Source organism: Bombina bombina, chromosome 4, assembly GCF_027579735.1.
Source record: "Bombina bombina isolate aBomBom1 chromosome 4, aBomBom1.pri, whole genome shotgun sequence".
Classification (NCBI taxonomy): Eukaryota; Metazoa; Chordata; class Amphibia; order Anura; family Bombinatoridae; genus Bombina; species Bombina bombina.
The window spans coordinates 76577410-76599732 of NC_069502.1; the positions used below are offsets into that span (position 1 = coordinate 76577410).

At 36.0% G+C, this 22323-nt stretch overlaps 2 protein-coding genes across 2 annotated transcripts in view; one reads left to right on the forward strand and one right to left on the reverse strand.

Moving 5' to 3' along the window:
- The window catches only part of CENPO (centromere protein O), a 31329-nt gene extending 23161 nt beyond the window's left edge, over positions 1 to 8168 (reverse strand). Inside the window, exons 1-4 of the mRNA XM_053708913.1 lie at positions 8110 to 8168; positions 4748 to 4845; positions 4479 to 4648; positions 672 to 801 (exon numbers count right to left, since the gene is read on the reverse strand). Of these exons, the coding sequence (XP_053564888.1) occupies positions 672 to 801; positions 4479 to 4648; positions 4748 to 4778 (331 nt within the window). The 5' untranslated portion in view covers positions 4779 to 4845; positions 8110 to 8168. The remainder of the gene's footprint in view (positions 1 to 671; positions 802 to 4478; positions 4649 to 4747; positions 4846 to 8109) is intronic.
- A 182-nt stretch (positions 8169 to 8350) lies between these two features.
- Positions 8351 to 14990, forward strand: PTRHD1 (peptidyl-tRNA hydrolase domain containing 1). The gene is made up of 2 exons (XM_053709518.1): positions 8351 to 8547; positions 14437 to 14990. The coding sequence occupies exons 1-2, from the start codon at positions 8359 to 8361 to the stop codon at positions 14605 to 14607; spliced, it is 360 nt and encodes a 119-aa protein (XP_053565493.1). The 5' UTR covers positions 8351 to 8358; the 3' UTR covers positions 14608 to 14990.
- Positions 14991 to 22323: the final 7333 nt, after the last annotated feature.

A 22323-nucleotide genomic window follows, 5' to 3' on the forward strand; every position in this document is an offset into this window, starting at 1 on the left:
TAAAGGCCCATTATAGTAAAAAAAAAAATGCATGCTTTAATCTGTTAGAGCGTGTCTTTTTAAGACATCGACCCTAGACTACTGCGTGTTTAACCACCACAAACACACAGTAGTTATACTGCTCTGGACTTTGTGTTTGCAGGGGTTAAACACACAGTAATATTTTGCAGCTAAGCACTATAATGTAAATCATTTAGAATTTTTTAAATCGTCTAATAATTACATACTTGACTACAGGTTCTAATGATGCCTCGCAGGCCGATGCCTAAAACAAAGCAATATTTTCCTGGCCTCTGGAATCATAAATAACAGTTACTTTTCTTTGCTGATAAAAGTTTATATTTTAAACATAATAGTGTTTTGCCGTCTCTTTTTTGGCTTGTGGAGCAAGTCTCTATATACCAACAGAACTGGGACAGCCAGTGATCAATACGGAAATTGGGATGTTATTGGATGTTTGGAGTTTCAAAATCAGTTTAAACAGCTTTAACTTAAGGGGACATGAAATCCAACATGTCACTCATGATTCAGACAGAGAATATATTTTTAAACAACTTAATACTTAATTGTCTTGGTATCCATTGTTGAAAATCAAACCTAAGTAGGTTCAGGTGCTCTTCCTATTTGTGTAGGTTGATTTCCCTTTTAGGCTCCTATTAGATGTGCATTACCTGTCAGCCAATACGCCTCCAGAATCCCCTTCACTTCTGCCAGTCTCATCTCTAGAGCCGCCTTCTGGGCACCCTCAGCTACATCTTCAGGATCTGGGATAACCTCTTCTTCCACTTTCAGTGCCAGGAGCTGCATTATGTCACAGTGGGAGGACAAAAAGCAATTTTAGAGTAACAGATTATGTGTTAAAATGGTTCACTGCAACATTTAGAATTCTAATTTCATTAAACAAATGCCATATAAAACCATTTGTATTATTAAAAGGGGATCCTATCAACAAGATACAGGGACACTCAGGTCAAATAAAATTTTCATGATTCAGATACAGCATGTAATTTTAAACAACTTTCCAATTTACTTCCATTAAAAAAAATGAGCAGTCTTTTATGTTTACACTTTTTGAGTCACCAGCTCCTACTGAGCATGTGCAAAAATTCACAGACTTGAGCATGCACAAATGGCCCAAATGCAGAAATTTGTGTTATGATTGTTTTTTTTTGTTTTGTTTTTTTTTGCATTATTTAAAAAGGTACAAAACCGTTTATCCAAACGGTTTGGAAATGTAAAGGGTTTTGGTTTCAGAATATCTGTAAAATGTGACAGCTCGGAGAGGGGACCAAGTTTACACAAGGATATCTTAATTTATTTAGGATATATATAGAGAGAGATAGAGAGAGATAGAGAGAGAGATAGAGAGAGAGATAGAGAGAGAGATAGAGAGAGAGATAGAGATAGAGAGAGAGAGAGAGATAGAGAGAGAGATAGAGAGAGATAGAGAGAGATAGAGAGAGATAGAGAGAGAGAGAGATAGAGAGATAGAGAGAGAGAGAGATAGAGAGAGATAGAGAGAGATAGAGAGAGAGATAGAGATAGAGAGAGATAGAGAGAGAGATAGAGAGAGATAGAGAGAGATAGAGAGAGATAGAGAGAGAGAGAGATAGAGAGAGATAGAGAGAGATAGAGAGAGATAGAGAGATAGAGAGATAGAGAGATAGAGAGAGAGAGAGAGAGAGAGAGATAGAGATAGATATATATATATATAGAGATATATATATTTATATTATAAAATACAGCTTAAACTTGCAACCTAAAGGTAGTTTTAGGTTGTTAGTACTGTTGTATACAACATAGTACCATCAGAAAGATTATTGTTTTAAATAAATATAGGACTAGCATTTGTATTTTAGAACACAAAAAAAAAATGCAACAATTAGCACTAAACAAAAAAGCAAGCCTAGAAGCCTTGTTAGATGCTACTTGCAAGACCCAAGGGAACTAGGATGTCATGGGAGACCAAGAATGTGAATTTAACGTAAATTGATGTAATGATATTTTGAGCAGCGATTGGAAATATTTAATACTAACTAATTTTAGCTGGGTGGTCTGTAAAATCAGCCAGGTGGTGTGCCCATTAAAAAGGCCCTGGGGAGAACACGGATTATGTTTATTAATGAGGGTCTGATATTAAAAACCTTGCCAGCTTGGAGAGAAATCACACAAAATCTTTGGGAATTTTTCTAGAACCTTGTATTGTAATGTAGGAGTCTCTGTTTCACTATATAGCAACAAACATTTCTCAAGTTAGAATTTGTGTTTCTAAATATTTTTTTTTAAAGGCCTTGCCATACAGACGAGGCTTCTTAGATCACCTCACCTGAGTGGTGAGATTTTGAATATCAGGCCCTGAGAAAGTGAGACGAAAGCAATACAGTAAAGCACTGAATGAAAGGTCAGTATTATTTTGCATCTTCTACATACACAGCATTTAGAAATATGATTCTTGTAACATACAAGTTTATGATATGTAAAATGGGTATAGCAGTAATCACAAAGAATGGGCTGAACAAACGTCTTTGGGAGTGTCTGAACTCTCAAAGCTTTGCATATTCAGAAATCCCTTTACCTCTACATATCTATCTAAGGAATGCTACGTTTCAGAGGTTGTGTCAAAATGTGATAGAAACCGTCTAAACAAACTGCAAAAGCTAGTGTACACCAAGCTACAGTTACATTCCATGTAAATACAATTAAAGCAGAATTTGTATCAGTTGTGCCTTCATATCAAGACTTGGGACCCAATTCTAAAAACTTTGCTAGGTGAGACCCACACCAACACTCGCAGGGGCTGCCCTCGGGGGAATTCTATCAAAAAGGGGTTGTGTCAGTGAGTTGCAAGATGCCTCCCATAGAAAGTAATGGAGCTCGCTGGAAAGGGAAACTTCACTAGGGACAGAATGCATTTTACAAATTAAATATTGCAGTCAATACCAATGAGATTACTCTGCTTTTTAGTGCATAGTATCTTACAATCGGCTCTATTTTTGTATACATGTTTTAGGGCAATTAGTCATTCCATTATTTTGACACAATCTTGCCACCTTTAAATTTGCGAGAAACAACAGCAAGATCTGCAGGAGGAAAAGGTTTAGATAATACGCCAGACCTGGAGAAGAAATTTCAGCTACACCAATAGAATGCCCCTGTTCAGCCCACTAGCAGAGGCTGGGGAAACTGATTTTACAATAAGAAAATACTCTTTGAATTTTGTACTACAAGTATGAATTTCATTTATTTGCATGTACAGGGTAGTAGTATTATGATTTCTGCTGGTTCCTGCACAATTTCAATATGAATTTTAATAAAAAAGAAAAAATATGTTTAAAGAACAATTTCAGTACGATTTTTAATGTGATTAAACAATTTTGTACTTTGTATTTTTATTTCAATACTTAATTTATTTGTTTTATACGATTTTTAAATTATGATTTTTTTTTTGTCCAATTGCAATGCATCACCTTGACATACTGCAAGAAACGCTGATCAAGATAAAAACTGCCTTTATACTATAAAACCTGTCTTCAGGCCTCCCTAACAGGACACATTTTGAGGATATCTGAACTGGAGCAAAATATAGCCACCAATAAGCAAGCTCTATCCATGGTGCTGAACCTAAAATGGGACGTTCCTTATCTTTACATTCCTGCTTTTAAATAAAGATAGCAAGAGTACAAAGAAAAAATGAAAATATGAGTAAATTAGAAAGTTGCTTAAAATTGCATGTTTTATCTGAATCATGAAAGAAAAAAAAATGGGTTTAGTGTCCCTTTAATAAAGCCACTCCTTACCACCTGCCACTATACTACACATTGCCCCCCCTCTACTACAAAACCTAACCCCAGGGTGCATGTATAATAATAGAGTGCAGTATTGCAGCAGATGACTATGTATACACACTCAGGAAGTACAGAAGTGTCTGCGCACTAGCCACCTACTATACTACACATTGCCCCCCCTCTACTACAAAACCTAACCCCAGGGTGCATGTATAATAATAGAGTGCAGTATTGCAGCAGATGACTATGTATACACACTCAGGAAGTACAGAAGTGTCTGCGCACTCGCCACCTACTATACTACACATTGCCCCCCCTCTACTACAAAACCTAACCCCAGGGTGCATGTATAATAATAGAGTGCAGTATTGCAGCAGATGACTATGTATACACACTCAGGAAGTACAGAAGTGTCTGCGCACTTATACTACACATTGGAAGCCCCAAATAGATTTAAATGAACACAAAACAAAAAGTTCAATTACATTTTTTTACTTTACTGTCCCTTTACCACACAATTTGAAAACTATTCTGAACCTCATATGATCTGAAATATAAGGTTACGTTATGAAAAATCCAATTAAGGGGTTTGGGGCAAGGGGGGGGATTTGTGGGATGCGTGTTAGATAGTAATTAGAGATTGAGCACAGTTCTTTAATGGTTTCTGCCCTTTTGTGACAAACAGCAACTAACCTGTTGTTTCTGTTGTGAAACTTTCGCCTTGAGTTCATCCCTTTGTAGCCGTAGTTTCAAAATGGTCTCCCTCATCTTGTCAAGTGCTTCATGTTCTTGCCGTTTCTGCTCTTGTTTCACGGATAAATTATGTGACAATGACTCCAGCTGTTCTAGATGGGATAATACTCCTTTGATATAAAAAGTAAATAGAGAAAGGTCTTAGATAATTAAATATATCTTCCACATGAAATAAGCAGTTTGTATAAAACGGAAAACTTGAGCATCACCTTCTCTAAATCGTGTCTGGACTTCCTCCATGTGTGCGGCTTTTGTTTGTGTGTTTATTATTCACAAGTCATCTTCTCTGCTGCTGGAAGCCAATGTGCTATAAAAAATGGATACACAAAACACGCAATGTAGTAGAGCTATGTCAGACTACATCCTCACTAACAAATAAGTATTAGAATTCCTGAAATGACAGTTAAAAACAAGTACAAACAGATCCTATATACCTCTTTACCCTAAATCTGGGGTAACAAGTATCCAGAAACAAAATATTTATAGGACGTTCATAAAATAAATATTACTTAATCATTAATATAAACAATCCTGGATGGAACCCCAGATGATACAATTGAAACACATAAAAAACAACATGTAATAAATCAATAGATAAGTCACATCTACTAAAAAATAATATATAGTGCCGGCACTACAGTCTCTATGTAATGTTCTAGGGTATAGAAAAAACAAGTCCCAGATGGTTATTTTCAAAAGACTCCACAGAAAGAAGCAGAGATCATTACAATCAGTGATTTTTCTATAGACCTGTAAGTTATCTACTGAAAAAAACTGTAAAAATAACAGCCTCAAATGGTGCAATAAAATACAATAGTGTTCTGGGAAAACGGCGAACTTGTGAAATTAGCAAACCACGTCACTTTCTGTAACGAGGCATCAGCTGTTTCACAAATTTTGGCCGTAATGTGAATGCGTTGCAGCGTCATTACATTCTTGCCCGCACACAAAACTGTTTGCTTGCCCGCTTTGCCATACAATCATACACATCCCCTTTACAGTGACATTAAACAAATGAAATAGAAACATATTTTATATAAAAACAACTTATTTTATTTTTCAAAACTGTTTGCTTGGTCATAGATAGTTTTACTATAATAAGTGGACAGGAGCTCCGTTTTAATGTCTCTGTAAAGGGGATGCGTATAATTGTATGGCAAAGCGGGTGAAGTATTGACAGGATTCAAAATTGCGCGCATGCGCTGTACAAAGGGTCCAGGAATTTCATGGGTCTCGAAAGTGTAGCAATGACGTGTGCGGGCAGGAATGTAATGACGCTGCAATGCATGCGCATTATGGCCAAAATTTGTGAAACAGCTGATATGCCACGTCACAGGAAGTTACGTGGTTCGCTAATTTCACAAGTTTGCCGTTTTCCCAGAACACCACCACTATTTTTTTTTTTTTTTAGATAGATGTGACCTATATATTGATTTATTACATATTGTGTTTTACTTTTTTTTTTTTTTTTTTTAATATGTTTTAATTGTATTATCTGGAATTCCATCCAGGATTGTTTATGATAATTAATAAATAATACTCTTCAGTAATTAAGCATTCTTTTATGCATCTCCTGTACACATTTACTTCCTCACTAACATCTTAGAAGGGCTTTAGTTTGTTTTAATCTACAAAATATATTACAGATAGCAGCTAGTGTGTGGAGTGACATGAGTAAGAGGGGCTGAAAGTCAGGGATAAATAGGACTTAGTTAGACTAAAAAAAAAAACAAATAACTGGAAAAATCAATGCCCTTACATATCTACGGTCATATTCAGGCCACTAAAATGTATAGCAGAGTTTGGCAAAGTCCATAAAACTCACATTTTTTCTCTCTCATTGTTCAGATAGAGCATACTATTTAAATCAACTTTCCAATTTACTTCTATTACAAAGTTAGCTTTATTCTCATTGTATCCTTTGTTGTAGGAGCAACAATGCACTACTGGGAGTAAGCTGAACACCGGTTGAGCCAATGACAAGAGGTATATATATGTAGCCATCAATCAGCAGCTAGCTCCAAGTAGTTCATTGCAGTTCCTGAGCCTCTTTAGGACACTTAAAAACATATGTGTGTAAACAATGGCTGTATAGAATATAGTAATGATAAAGGATTACTAACTTTTACTATTTTTAGTATAAAGAAACCACATATAATAAGTATGACGTATAAAGTAAAACTTACTGACCTATAAAATGTTGAAAAACGAAGCTGCATAACGTTAGATAAAGCATCTTTATTTTTGGACGATTACGTCATAATATCCAGCCCCCAATTTTCGGCACTACGTATTTGAAAACTCTAACCAATCATATTTTGTGTTTATGCATATCATTATCAGACTAATTAGTCCTCATTCGCATAAAATCTAACGAAATAGCGCATGCGCATTTTCAACTATTACAGCCGAAATTACCCTCAGCTAGATTGAAATTCCAGGCAGTCTTTCAGGGAGTGACGTTGTGCAATCTTGCGCATGCGCAGAGCGAATTTTAGGCGCCATATTCCAACCTGAGCTGTCAGTCAGGATTGGACAGGAGCAAAGGATACCCACAAAGTGGGTTTGGAAAGTAAGAAATGTATAAAAGAAGATTCCGGCTATACGGTAAACATATCATAATGAGATGCTATTGAGAACATGCTTACTTAGGGTAGTTAGATCATAACCTGCATAGTTAAATTTTGCTAACAGTGTCCCTTTAAAGGAACCTAAATCCTAATAAATAAAATTACTTTAACACTGATTATTTTTCACAAAGTCATTGTTTGAGAATGTCACTTTACATGTCCATAACTGTCCCCAGCAAAATATTAGATAAGGAAAACCTAAGTTTTAACATGGTGGTGCCCATTATTTTATAGAAACTAAAACATCACATTTATTTATTCAATATGTTAATAGTTTAAAAAAAACAACTTTATTATCAGGTTAATCTTTGCTCAACTCTTTCATGTCGGGTGCAAGTGATTAAACACTTGCTATAAAAATTAAATCTACAGGACGCACCATACGGTAGGAAGTTTCATGACGTCCTAACAGCGTTAAACCACAGCACTGTTAGGATGGCATAGAATGTCTTAAAGGCATGAATGGATTAAAAATGCTATATCAGGCTAATCTTTGCTTTAAATACATCATATCTAGTGTATATTAAAAAAAACTTTATTATTATCAGGCTAATACTTGTTTTGAATACATCATTATATCTATTTAATAATCTCCCTATACTTAGTCACAGTATATATGTTTTCAGCGACTATAAATAAAACAAATCTGTTAGAGGGGACATACTAAAAGGAATGACAAGGGTAAATGACAAAATGTAATGCCCATAGACTTTATGAGATGTAAAGATAAAAGTGCTATAGAAACAAAACTGTGAGACTATCACATAGATATTTACCAGATATGTACCCCAAATGTCTATGCGCCTTACATTTTGCCATTCCTTTTAGTACATCCCTATTCTAGTAATGGTTGGTGACACACGGAAATATCACTTTAACCTGGCAGTGGCATTTACAACAGCAGATAATGAAACCAAAGGATAAACGGGTATCTGCCTCACCTTAACTAACGTTTAAGACTCCCGCCCAAAATGTATCTCTCACGGAAATACTAAGAGCGTTAGACAGTTGCTAGGCAACGTGACGCCATGAAACAGGAAGAGGGGTCGTAAACCAAAGTGTTTCACGACGTTCTCTAGATTCGTCCAATAATCGATCTCTGATGCAAACACGTTATGAATAACGTTCAAAACGTTCTCTGTGATTGGTTGTATTTTTTTGGTTACGTTATTGATTGCCAACTAGTAAAGATGGCCGCGGCGTTGGTACAGTATGTGGTGCTTCGTGGGGACCTGCGTTCCGGGATGGGGTGGCCACTAGGAGCCTTGGTGGCTCAGGCTTGTCACGCTGCCACGGCTGTCATTCACTTGTATTATCAGCACCCGCACACCCAGGCCTACCTGCAGGAGCTGGGGAGCATGCACAAGGTGGTGCTGGAGGTGAGCTGGCTCGCCTCTGCCTTTTGCAATTATTTCTCTGTTCAACCATATGCTCTTATGGCTAGACCCGTATAAAGAGATGCAGTATAGGAACATCAATGAGTCCGCTTCATTACCATTTAATATCTATCGTAAATGAGCAATGTATGGGACAGTATATAGACACTTCAGTAATAATATGTCAATTATATTTTATGCTTTGTAAAAAACCTAAGTTTAGATCCTTGTTAAAACAGAAAGCTGAGGATGCCCCGGTAGTGTGTGTGTGAGTATATATATATATATATATATATATATATATATATATATATATATACAGGTAGCCCTCAGTTTATGCCGGGTTAGGTTCCAGAAGGAATGGTTGTAAATTGAAACCCAGTTTATAATGTAAGTCAATGGGAAGTGAGGGAGTTAGGTTCCAGGCCCCTCTCAAAATTGTCATAAGTGACACCTAATACATTATTTTTAAAGCTTTGAAATGAAGACTTTAAATGCTAAACAGTATTATAAACCTAATAAAATAATCACACAACACAGAATATATAATTAAACTAAGTTAAATGAACAAAAACATTTGCTAAACAGCATTATAAACCTAATAAAATAATCACACAACACAGACTTAACTTGCATTTTTCTGCAAACAGATCTTTCTATGCATTCCAATCTGAACTGATTTATAGACAGGAAGATCTTGTGCCTTTGAAATCTGCTCCATAGCTCAGGTCTGGTTAAACGGATTAATTTCAGCTTGCTTGGCTTTGCTGCAACAAAAACGGACAGCTCCACCTACTGGCTATTTTAATAAATGCACTGCTTCTCAATGCTTTTCAGTAGCAGTCACATGACTGGAAAAAAGGTTGTTATTCTGAAACGGTGTAAAACGAAGGTCACCTGTATGTGTATATATATATATATATATATATATATATTTATTTGAACTGTATCTTTGGTCCCTGGCAACACTTTTAAAACTGTAGCTACCAGAACCTGCAGTCACAATTTATCAAGCTGCGGTCATCAGACCGCTGCTTCCCTACCTTGTTCTCCTGTTAGGTGGAGAATCGGTATTTATATGCAACTAGAACCTAGGTTCTTTACTGCTCCTGAGCTTACCAAGATAAACCTTTCAGCAAAGGATAACAAGAGAAGGAAGCAAATTAAATAATAGAAGTAAATTACAAAGTTGTTTAAAATGGTATGCTCTGTCTAAATCATGAATGTCTAATTATGACTTTACTGCCCCTTTAAAGGGACAGTCTAGACCAGAATTTTTGTTTTAAAAGATAGATAATCCCTTTATTACCCATTCCCCAGTCTTGCATAACCAACACGTTTATATTTATATACTTTTTACCTCTGTGATTGCCTTGTATCTAAGCCTCTGCAGACTCTCCCCTTATCTCAGTGCTTTTGACAGACATGCAGTTTAGCCAATAAGTGCAGACTCCTAAATAACTCCACGGGAGTGAGCGCAATGTTTATCTATATGACACACAAGAACTAGTACTGTCTAACTGTAAAAAACTTTCACAGCTAGGGGGCGGTTTTCAACGGTTTAGAAATCAGTTTGAGCTGACCTGGATTTAGCTTTTCAAAAATACCACCAAGGAAACAAAGCAAATTTAATGATAAAAGTAAATTGGAAAGTTGTATACAATTGCATGCTCTATCTGAATCATGAAAGTTTAATTTTGACAAGACTGTCCCTTTAAGGAGGCTTTGTGTGTTTATGAAAAGTTATTAATGCAAATAAAACTGATAGCCCTGCAAGCACAACCCATTGGTTGTGGTTTCAAAGAGCAAAACTAGCTAGTTCATATTCAAAAACAAACCTAAAGGAGCAATTTGCCATTAATTTAATACTTTTCAGCTAGAATAACAATTCATTGGAAACCCATTAAGGGGAATCCTGTTTTATAGAACACTGTTCATAAGCGAGGTAGGTCAGTCCAGCCCTGTTATGTGAGATATTAAATTACATTTGAGGGCTCAATGCAGAAGGAAGCTGCACTGTTTGCATGGATAACCTTTGCAAGGATGTGGCGAGCCATTTTTACTATACTGTGCATCAGTTTTTTCCATTTATGCTACTAAAATATATATTAGTCATATTCATCATTATTATTTTATGTAGCAAGATAGTGTTACAAGAACTGCTCTTTTTTCTGACATGGTTATTTCCCCTGTTTATTATGCTTGCACATTACCCCAGAGACAGAACCTTTTTTTTCCCACTTTCTGCGATGAGATTTTTTTAATGGAAACATTTTCTGCAGGTTATTTTTAAATAAAACTCAATTTTAAATTGGGCAGTAACGCTAAAGCACCAGTTCAGTTGCAATGTGTTGATTAACTGGAGAATAAAGCAATTGTAAAAGTTTTATAATATATTGCAGCAGTTGAAAATTGGATTGCAAATTAGCTGCAGACAAAAAAAATATTAATTGTAAAATGTCTCTTGAATAAATTTATTTTTCTCTTGTTCCAACATAGAAATGTAGTAATAAAAAGTTGCATTGCTCATAAGAATGTCATTTAGAAAACACAGCTTTGCAGACTGGGAAAAGTTAGGGGGCTGTGAGCCAGTCAATACTGCATATCTGACTTTTCACTTCAAACAGCACTTTGCTGTGGATGCGCTGTGTTAAGGGAAACTTATACAGTGCTGCCAGAGCAAAGCTCTTTTTGAAGTGATCAACCTGATGTGGAGCAGCGCTGCAAAGTTAAAGCAGTAACAGTTCCTGCATGTGTGCTGTTCTTTCTGCAGACATACTGCATTTTCTGCGATGACATCTCAGATCACATGTTCTGCCTTGGGGCTCACTACCTCACCATATTTTACTTCAGCAGGAGATGGGCATCTTATGTTTGCACAGAAGCAATCCTTTTTATTTCTCTAGGTTGTCTACATTTCAGTAGAAATTTGTATTTTATTTTGTTTTCAGTCTAAATCCATTACAAATTGAGACGGACACAAATACAGTACTCATTCCTTGGATATTTCATAATGTATACATTACTGACAAGAACATTATTTTACCTCTCAGCTGCCTGTCACACGCACACATCACTGATTCAATCTCTTAATTGCCCATTTACCTTTGTGTTTATCATGTGTGTTGTGCCACCTCTGTCATACATTATAGTAGATGAACTATAATAGTAACATCCACAGACTACTAGACAGTGCTCCATGTTAGGGGGTGCTCTAACACAGCTACGTGATAGGAAGACCAGACCTTGTACAATACTAATGACCTCATATTCTTGTTTTTATGCATGAAAAATCAGTAGAGATTCTCAACCAGTATAGGGCTGCAACTAACGATTATTTTCATAATTGATTAATTGGCCGATTATTTTTTCGATTAATCTGATAAAAAGAGAATCAATAATAGTTTTCTATGTTATAAATAAAATCCACATAAGGAGTGTTACAAATGTAAACTTCAGACTAAAACTTTACATTAAGACAAACGTTTCTTCAATTTTTAAGCAGCAGAGCACAGTTTTATAATTAAACAAAACAAAACCCCAAACTGTTTGAAAAGAGGTAGAACTATAAAAGTTAGCCTATCACTGTTAATAACATTCTGTTATTCACTCTTTCAGAAACTTTGCATTGAAATGCAAAAATCTCAACATGCCCACATGCTTCTGGCTAAGGCTGGTTCTCTGTTTGCAGCATATTTCCTGCAGCAGAGAAAAGGCTGTTGAGGTGTATAAGTAGGGTTTGGCCAATTTCACCAAAGTGGGATATTTATCTTTGTTAGCTCTTCACCAATGCTAAGTGTTTTCTACCTTGGCAAGGGGCCTCTCAATAAAGTAACCCTTGACTTCATTCTAACATAAAAATATCTTGAATATCTATATGCAATGGTAAATAACCAGCTATAAGGTTAGGGTTAATATCTAGTCTGGTCTAAAAATAACGAATATATACTTATAAAGGTTGAAAAACCAACTAATCGATTATGAGATTCGTTGACGACTATTTTCATTATCGATTATGACGATTAGTTGTTGCCGCTCTAAACCAGTACATAGTACCTCAAAGCATTTTTATTATTACACTTTATTTTTTCCCCCTCTGCTTTAAATTAAGTGGGTCGGCCAGAAGTTGTAAATATCACCAAAATCATTGAGCATATGGAGCGTTAATCCTTTTAAACACCTTGAGATATTTATATAAAATGTTTAGTTATGAACAAATTTGCATTATATTTTCAATATGTTGCCCCCTTTTTATGTAGTTCTAAAAACTGAGGATTTTCTAATTCTCAGAACTTGAAATGCACCTTACTGACTTCTCAAGGCTAACTCTGCTACAATATATTTCTGTAATTGGCTTTATTAAATAACAACTGCAAAACAATGCATTTTATACCAACTTTGACAGTGGCTTGCCCACATTGGCTCCTCCAAATAAGGCAAATGGTGGGTGGAGTCTGGCTAATAAAAAAACTAAATGCAGCAAACGTGTTAATGCATTGAGAAAAAAGTCACAATTGCATATGTTCATTTTATGTACTTTTAAGCTTAAAGGGACACTGAACCTAATTTTTATTTCTTTCATGATTCAGATAGAGCATGAATTTTTAAGCAACTTTCTAAATTATCAATTTTTCTTCGTTCTCTTGCTATCTTTATTTTAAAAGCAGGAATGTAAATCTTAGCAGCCAGCCCATTTTAGGTTCAGCACCATGGATAGGGCTTGCTTATTGGAGGCTTACATTTACCCACCAATAAGCAAGCATAACCCAGGTTCTCAACCAAAAATGGGGACGGCTCCTATGCATCACATTCCTGCTTTTTAACTAAAGATAGCAAGAGAACGAAGAAAAATTTGATAATAGGAGTAAATTAGAAAGTTGCTTAAAATTGCTGCTCTGTCTGAATCATGAAAGAAAAAATTGGGGCTTAGTGTCCCTTTTTAAAGGGACATTCTGGTCAAACTTGAAATGCAAATAGACCAATTGCATCTTTTGAATAGAAACATACTTACAATATACATATATTGGCAAACGTTATCACTGTTTTAGTGTTAGCATTTTTTTTCTCTGCACAATGCACATGAAGCATACACAGATATTCTCAGCGCACCAGAATTTTAAATACTGCAGCTGCTCAGAGCGTCAGTGGAGCTTGTAACGTGTGCAATAATGCAAATGGAGTCATTACCAGACACAAGCACCTTAGCCTTTCTGGGCAAATGCTGTATTTAAAATGCTGGTGCACAGAGCATACTTAAAGGGCCACTGTAAGTAAATATTTTCTATGCCTGTTACTAACTAACTACCCCAAATACGCTTTTTATCAATAGCATTTCATTAACATATCTCTACCGTATATCAGAAATCTTGTCTGCAAATTTAATTGTTTTCCAAACCCACTCTGTGGGTATCCTTTGCTCTGTACCAATCCGTTTACAATACCTAGGTTTCAAAATGGCGCTTTAAACACAAAGTTATTGGTTTAAGTATTTTGAACACTCAGTGCTGAAAATAGTGGGCAGGATAACTTGACATCATCGGCGAATAAAAAATATAACTTTTAGAACGTTATGAAACTTCGTTTTGGAGAAAATATAGGTCAGTAGGTTTTAATTAATGTTTATTAACTTTAATATGTTAGTTGTTTAGCTTAAATATTATAACAGAAAGTAATCCTTTAAGTACACTCTTGAAAAAGCTATAACTTTTATTAGAAGCATTTTTGCTAATACATTTACATGGCAAAAATACTTCTATTTAAAACTGAAATGCATCCGTGTGTATTGCAGTTTTGGCTGGGATGTACTTTTAAGCCATTATTTAAACTGAAGTGTTGGATTAGGGGGGTGTAACTTTATGTTGTAATTCACTAATGTTAATTTGTTCTGTCTAGGTTTCCGATGAAGCAACATTGACCACCCTAGCGGAAACTTTGAAACAAGCAAACATAGATCACAAACTGTGGATTGAGCAGCCAGAGAACATACCAACTTGTATTGCTATTAGGCCGTATCCCAAGGAGGAGGTGCACAAATACCTTAAAAAATTCAAGTTGCTTAAGTGACTGCTGCTGCTGTCTGCAGGTGTAATTGGTTTCCTTGCTGAGAGAACATTCATCGTCTGCTACTCTGTGCCAGCAATAGGGGAGCCGGCGTTAGTGCTTGGTGACTGAGCTGTGACAATATTGTATGGGTCGTTCCAGTCTGTGCCCTCCTTGCTGATCACATACGAGGCTGGATGGAAACTAACAGTTGCTTTGTTTTTTTGAAGGACATTTACGTTTTCAGTATAAAAAAAAAACGTTTTTAGTCAGAAGGAAGCTCTTAAAGGGGCGTGTGACTCTGTAAAGTGTGTATAATAATGGTTTAATTTAAAAAAATATATATTGGTAAAGGAATCATCTGGGGGTACAAGAACTGTCTGGAATATATTCATATAACAAAGAAATGGAAGAGTCACTATTTTAATCCATTTTAAAAGGATATAACATTCAAAACATCCATGTGAAAGGGTACTAAATGTGATAACATATATTTCTTCTTAGGTGAAGTTTTAAAGGGTTATTATACTGGGACAATGACACTAATTTGTTTGAGCATGTCATTTTAGCACTAGCTAAAGGGGTTAAACACAATTAAGGGATAGAAAGGTCAAAACTGATATGTGGATTTAAATTTAAAATAAAATCATGTTTGCAATGTACTTCTATTAGCACAAATGCTTATAGTAAGTTATTACTTTCTTTTTTTTTTAGCTGCATATGCACATATGCTGTGAGTGCCCTGTGCACTAGCATTCAAACACCGTGCCTTCTCAAAGTCAGCAGTGGAATGTATGATATAAATGAAATCTTCACCGACGCAATACACACCAGCCTGGTCCCTCTAGTCATACATAGCATATGTCCATAGGCCACTGAAATAGTAATAACTTTTACTAGAAGCAATTTAGCTAATTGTATATTGCAAACAATGCATTCATGCACATTTCCATTTTGACCTTTGTATCCCTTTAAAGAACTGCTCAGGAACCTCAGAGAACTGCTGGTGAGCATATCGGCAGTTGCACAGCTTGGTCATACAAGTACCACTGCAGAGTGGGTCACTGGCTGTGGCCCCTCAGACAACTTCGCAACCTGTCTCGATGCATGAGCTCTATCGCGCCATGTCTGTGGAAGAATAGTTTTATTTTTGGAGACTGTCTGCATACTTTTTTTTGCACAAGATTTGTGGCCGCTCAGAACCATGTGTTTAACACCTTGGCAGAGGTTAAAGGGACACTGTACCCAAAATTTTTCTTTTGTGATTCAGATTGAGCATGAAATTTTAAGCAACTTTCTAATTTACTCCTATTATTAAATTTTCTTCATTCTCTTGGTATCTTTATTTGAAATGCAAGAATGTAAGTTTAGATGCCGGCCCATTTTTGGTGAACAACCTGGGTTGTCCTTGCTGATTGGTGGATAAATTCATCCACCAATAAAAAAAAGTGCTGTCCAGAGTACTGAAATAAAAAAAACTTAGATGCCTTCTTTTTCAAATAATGATAGCAAGAGAACAAAGAAAAATTGATACTAGGAGTAAATTAGAAAGTTGCTTAAAATTGCATGCTCTTTCTGAATTACAAAAGAAAAAAAATTGGGTACAGTGTCCCTTTAAGCACACAGTTGCAAGGTCACTAGTGCTGAAATTACATACTCTGAGTTAAAGCATGTAATGTTTCTACTAAAACAGTGCACTGGCTGAAAATGAATGCACCCCTAGCTCTGTTGCTGGACGGTAAATTGCCCCATAGCCACAAGAACAAGAGATGTTTAATTTTCAGCACAGAGAAAACTGTTTTCAGAATAAAAAGGAAACCTGTAATACATGTATGCACTTCAGCAAAGAAAAAACATGACTTGAACGCCTCTCTTAACATACACAGGCCACATGCAGGATCTTCGTAGCTAAGACTTTCTTAAGATAAAGAGTTAATAATGTGAGAGATGAACAATATAAAATAATGACAAATTTAGGGGAAAAGTTATTGCTCCCATAAAGAATATTTTTTTTTAATTTAAAATAGAAAATGTATAACCAGAATAAAGAGCAGGAGAGGCCCAGAGAGAAGAAATAATGTAATTATCTGTATTAGACGATAAGACACTCGCATATTGTGTAATGGCAGGATATACTCGCAGTTACACTAAAGCCATAAAAATAAATTCTAATTACATTTTTTTTATTACAAATTTACACTGGAAATTAGTTTATCAATTGAACTCTATATACTACTCAAATTTAGAACATTTGATACATACACCCATGCATATTTACCTAATGAGAAATGTGGAAGTGCTTTTTCAATAACGGATTACGAATGTCTTCTGCTTTGGGGCACACATATACAGTTGAAGGGTCTGATATGGACTGTGGCTCATAGTTTGAGCTCTCCTGCCTTAGACAAATACTGCCTATAAGCTTGAGATATTTTAGGCTGTACAGCATATAGGTATTGAGAAGGCAAAATTACGTTAAAAAGATACAGACGAGGTATGGATAACACTTATCAAATGTAAAAATGATATCCCATAATGTCAAGGGTCTCAATATCCCCCAGAAGAATTTAAAAAGAATAAAAGTGACATAATACTGCTCCAAAAGACCCACTTGAAGAGGGGTCACAAATCTAAAACGTCCCTCAAGAAATTTGGCTCAGTTTATCTGTCATCCCATTTTACTAAACGAAATGGGGTGTGCATAATAATTAACAAAAAACTACCTTTTCGTGAAACAGCCATACACAAAGGTAAAGAAGGAAAGTACATAATCTTGGTAGAAATATTGTACCATAGACCAATAACATTAGTAAATTTTTACGCCCCCAACACAGACCTTTCTCCCTTTTACCATCATCTTTGTAAATAAATCTTAGAAGTCTCTAAAGGCAGCTTGATAACTGGTTGTGACTTTAACCTAGCTCTAGATCCCAGTATAGATTGCTCGGCAGGTACCTCCTCAGAGTCGGCTAGGTCACTAAAGCTGATCAAATCTGCCCTTGCACAACTAGCAGTCCAAGATGCTTGGAGGTTACATCATCCTACCACAAAATATTATATTCTTTTCCCACCCCATCAGACATACAGTAGAATAGATTATTTATGGACTGACGTAACAAGCCTAGCACACGTTCATCACACAGACATACACCCTCTTACCTGATCACGCTAAAATTAACTGTATGATCAAATGTCCCACCTCTCATGTCACACACATAGCATGGAAACTAGACGACTCCTTGCTTAGAGACCCAATAGCCCTTACCCAAATACAAAAAATCATAATTGAAAATTTTCAGATCAATAACACGCCAGACACTGACATACAACACATATGGAACACTCATAAATGTGTCATCGGGGGAGAGATTATTGCCCTTAAAGCAGCAAAAACGAAACAAAATAATATATCTAAAATCCCTACTAGTAGATCTCAAACTACAAGATATTCACAAGGCTCACCCCAAGAACTCCTCCCTATTAGAAAGCATAGAACACAAAAGAAGTAAATTACGTAACCTATTAGGAACTGAGGCTAAAAACAAGGCCACTTCCCAATCCCACTACAACCTAAATATATCTCACTGATCCAGCAACTATTTAGTTCCTATATATGGAAAAGAAAACCACCCAGAATTAATAAAAAAATACCACGTCACTTTATAAAAATCAAGGTGGGCTGGGAAATTCCCAATTTAGAAGGCTATAGGACCTCCATATTCTTACAGAGGATACTGGATTGGAGGATACATATGGACTAGAAGAGATGGGTTATATTAGAGGAAAGCATTAATAAAGATTTGGTGCTTGCAAGCTTCTGCTGGAGCCCGTCCTTCTCAAAGGAAACCAAGCTGATAACAAATCCCATTACAAAAGAAACCACATTTCAGTGAGTTTCAGCGAACAAGATTAACCTGTGTTTGTCCTCAAGTTCCGGACCCTGACCTCACTAACCAACAATATATATTTTTCGTTACATACACTAGAGAGGCAACACAACCTAGAACTTCCGTCCCAAGACACACTAATTTACCACATAACCGCAAATGATACTATCTGCACACAAGATCAACTAATAGAAAGGGGCCACTGCTGGGCACAGAACTGGTTCTTATACAGGAGGTCCCACAACTACATAACTATGCACAAACAGTCCCGTAACATGACCCGCTCTCCCATAAATATCCAAAAACTCTAACCAAGGGCCCAGTTAAACACACCCTATCAATCATATACAAAATCCTTACACAAGCCCTCCCAGGGAACTTACCATACTCAATAGAAATGTGGGAAAGAGAAGTAGGCATAATTATACTCCCACAAACAGCAGTTAAAGGGCCACTGTAAGTAAATATTTTCTATGCCTGTTACTAACTAACTACCCCAAATACGCTTTTTATCAATAGCATTTCATTAACATATCTCTACCGTATATCAGAAATCTTGTCTGCAAATGTAATTGTTTTCCAAACCCACTCCGTGGGTATCCTTTGCTTTGTACCAATCCGTTTACAATACCTAGGTTTCAAAATGGCGCTTTAAACACAAAGTTATTGGTTTAAGTATTTTGAACATGCAGTGCTGAAAATAGTGGGCAGGATAACGTGACATCATCGGCGAATAAAAGATATAACTTTTAGAGCGTTATGAAACTTCGTTTTGAAGAAAATATAGGTCAGTAGGTTTTAATTAATGTTTATTAACTTTAATATGTTAGTTGTTTAGCTTAAAAATTATAACAGAAAGTAATCCTTTAATATGTTCTCTTACACAAAAAAGTCATCCATCTCGGCTTCTATCTTAGAACTTAAAGGGCCATTATACACTCATTTTTTCTTTGCATAAATGTTTTGTAGATGATCTATTTATAAAGCCCATAAAGTTTGTGTTTTAAAAAAATGTATAATTTTGCTTATTTTTAAAGAACATTGCTCTGATTTTCAGACTCCTAACCAAGCCCCAAAGTTTTATTTGAATACCGTCAGCTACCTTCTCCAGCTTGCTCCTGTTTGTGTAAAGGGTCTTTTCATATGCAAAAGAAGGGGGGGTGTCTTATTTCCCACTTGCAGTGGGCTTTCCACCTACCTTTTCAACAGAGCTAAACTGAAAGCTTCTAAGTACGTTTTTAAACAGTTTTATACTGGATTTATATATCAGTATCTGTGCATCTTATTCTTTATAGTAGTGACTATTACATGCAGTTATATGAAAATTAGTGTATACTGTCCCTTTAACTATAAAATACTACATGTGCTAGTACATGACCCCTAGACAATTGCACCGATTGTTTCCCACTACTACCAATAGATGCTGGAGGTGTGGACACGTGGGAAGTGAAATGGGGCATATGTGGTACTGGTGCTCTCAAATCAACCATTACTGGTATAGTATCAGTCAAGAAATGTAGCATATTCTACACTCTTCTCCCTCCTGATCCTCAGATATGGCTGCTAAACAAATCCGTGCGTCTTACCAGCATATACCTTATTCCACTCTTTCAAATTTTTACAAATAGCGCAAGAATCCTAATTGCTAAGAATTGGAAGTCACATGAAGTTCGTAATCTAGCAATGTGGAGAAACAAAGTTACAGAACTGATTGAATTAGAGGAGTATAGCTCATTTAAAAATGGTAATAGAGAGGGTTTCATCGAAATACAGGTGTTGTGGGATTAATACATTAAAAACTTCACCAAACTTCAGCCCCCTGTGGGGGGGTGAAGCAGAGGCCAACTCAATAAAATGTTTAATATTAATTGACCTAAAATTAGTGTAATAACAGCAGGCAAAACTCAACGATACTTGAATGGAGAATTCATAACTTTTATTTCCGCTGTTTAATCGAGACAAAACTGTTTATACGTTATGTGTGTCACAACAATGAATTTTTCTCTTGATACGTTTATAATAGTATTATGTTATAAGGAAAATGTAGAATCTGTACCTCAGACTAGCATACACATGTTTGCATATATCAGTGTTTTTATTGTCTGAACATTGTTGTATCCTGAAAACAGATTCTTAAAGTGAAGGTAAACTTTGATAAATGAAAGCCCGTTTTTTAAAAAATACTATTAAAAACAGGGGCACTTTCATTCATCAAAGTTTACAAAGCAGCCGGTTTGATTAAAAACCTTTTTTTTCTTTTCACAGCTACAGCAGCTTCCCCCTCCTGGAAATCCTCTCTTCACACGTCAGCAATGACTAATCCGGCTTCCTCCAATCACAGCATGGCCTCAGGTAATGACTACCCTGGGGGGAAGCCGTGATTGAAGGAAGCCGGATTAGTCATTGCTGACGTGTGAAGAGAGGATTTCCAGGAGGGGGAAGCTGCTGTAGCTGTGAAAAGAAAAAAAAGGTTTTTAATCAAACCGGCTGCTTTGTAAACTTTGATGAATGAAAGTGCCCCAGTTTTTAATAGTATTTTTAAAATACAGGCTTTTATTTATCAAAGTTTACCTTCACTTTAATAAAAATATATATATTTTTTTTTTAAAAGATACAGAAGAAAAGAAGAACAGTTTTACCAAACTGAGCCACTGGAATAATAATCAAATGGGAAATAAAAGTTCATAAAATTTACTGCTGGCTACAAAGTTTAGTAGCTTATAAGAGCAATATGGTACATAAATATTCTTACATTTGTTTTGCATGTCTAAAGCGACAAAACACTCATTTGTACCAATGTATTTTGTTATTGTTTGATTAAGAGCTAGGTTACCAAGAACAGACTTTTATACTTGACAAAACCAGATAGTGAAGAAAGGATCCCAACTTCATGCAACGTATGTGCAAGTGAAAAGTCTGATTTTGCTTTTGGGAGAATACCTAATGTCATCTAAAGGAATTCTAGTGTACTAGCTTGCGGTAGTACTAGGACGACTTGTGCATTTAGTCTGTCAAATATATGAAACAAAACAAATTGGTTCTTACTGCTATAGTTTAATGGCTTTTTATTGATACATTTTGCTTGTAACCAGAAGAGGACCATACAAAATATAATAATAAAGAGACAAAAGTGATAGGTGAAAACAAAAGTGGAAAGAGGTAGAAGAAAGGGCAGGTCTAAGTCACTGGCAGTGAAGAAGAGAACAACCATCTCAGTGCATGATTAAGAGGATCTTCCCAAGGCAACTTTTACTGCACTCAAACCTAATCTCTGGGGTACTCAAAATGTCTTGCTAGAGAGTGACTGTCATCTCCATATGCTAATTAAAGGGAGATGATACCCAAATGTTGAAGCAGTTAAAATTGATGCAGCGCAGCTGTATAAAGCTGGCTAGAAAATATCACCTGAACATCTCTGTAAAAACTGAAGATATTTTACCTCAAAATTTCCTCAGTAGCCACACCCCATTGTAAAGGGACTTAAAGCAGCCAATCAGGATGCTAGTCCCAAGACTTGCAAGAAATAGTGCATCCGGCATGTGCAGGCACAATCATGTTATTTCCCTACTCAGTTTAAAGGGACAGGAACACAACATTTTTCTTTCATGATTCAGATAGAGAATAGTTTTAAACAACATTCCAATTTACTTCTAATTTGCTTCATTCTTTAGCTACCCTTTGTTGAAGAAATAGCACTGCACTTGGGTGAGCCAATCATACAAGGCAGCCATATGCAGCTACGGAGACCATTTATATATGCTTTTCAACAAAGGATATCAAAAGAATGAAGCAAATTAGATAATAGAAGTAAATTTGAAAATTGTTTAAAATTGCATGCTCTTTCTAAATCATT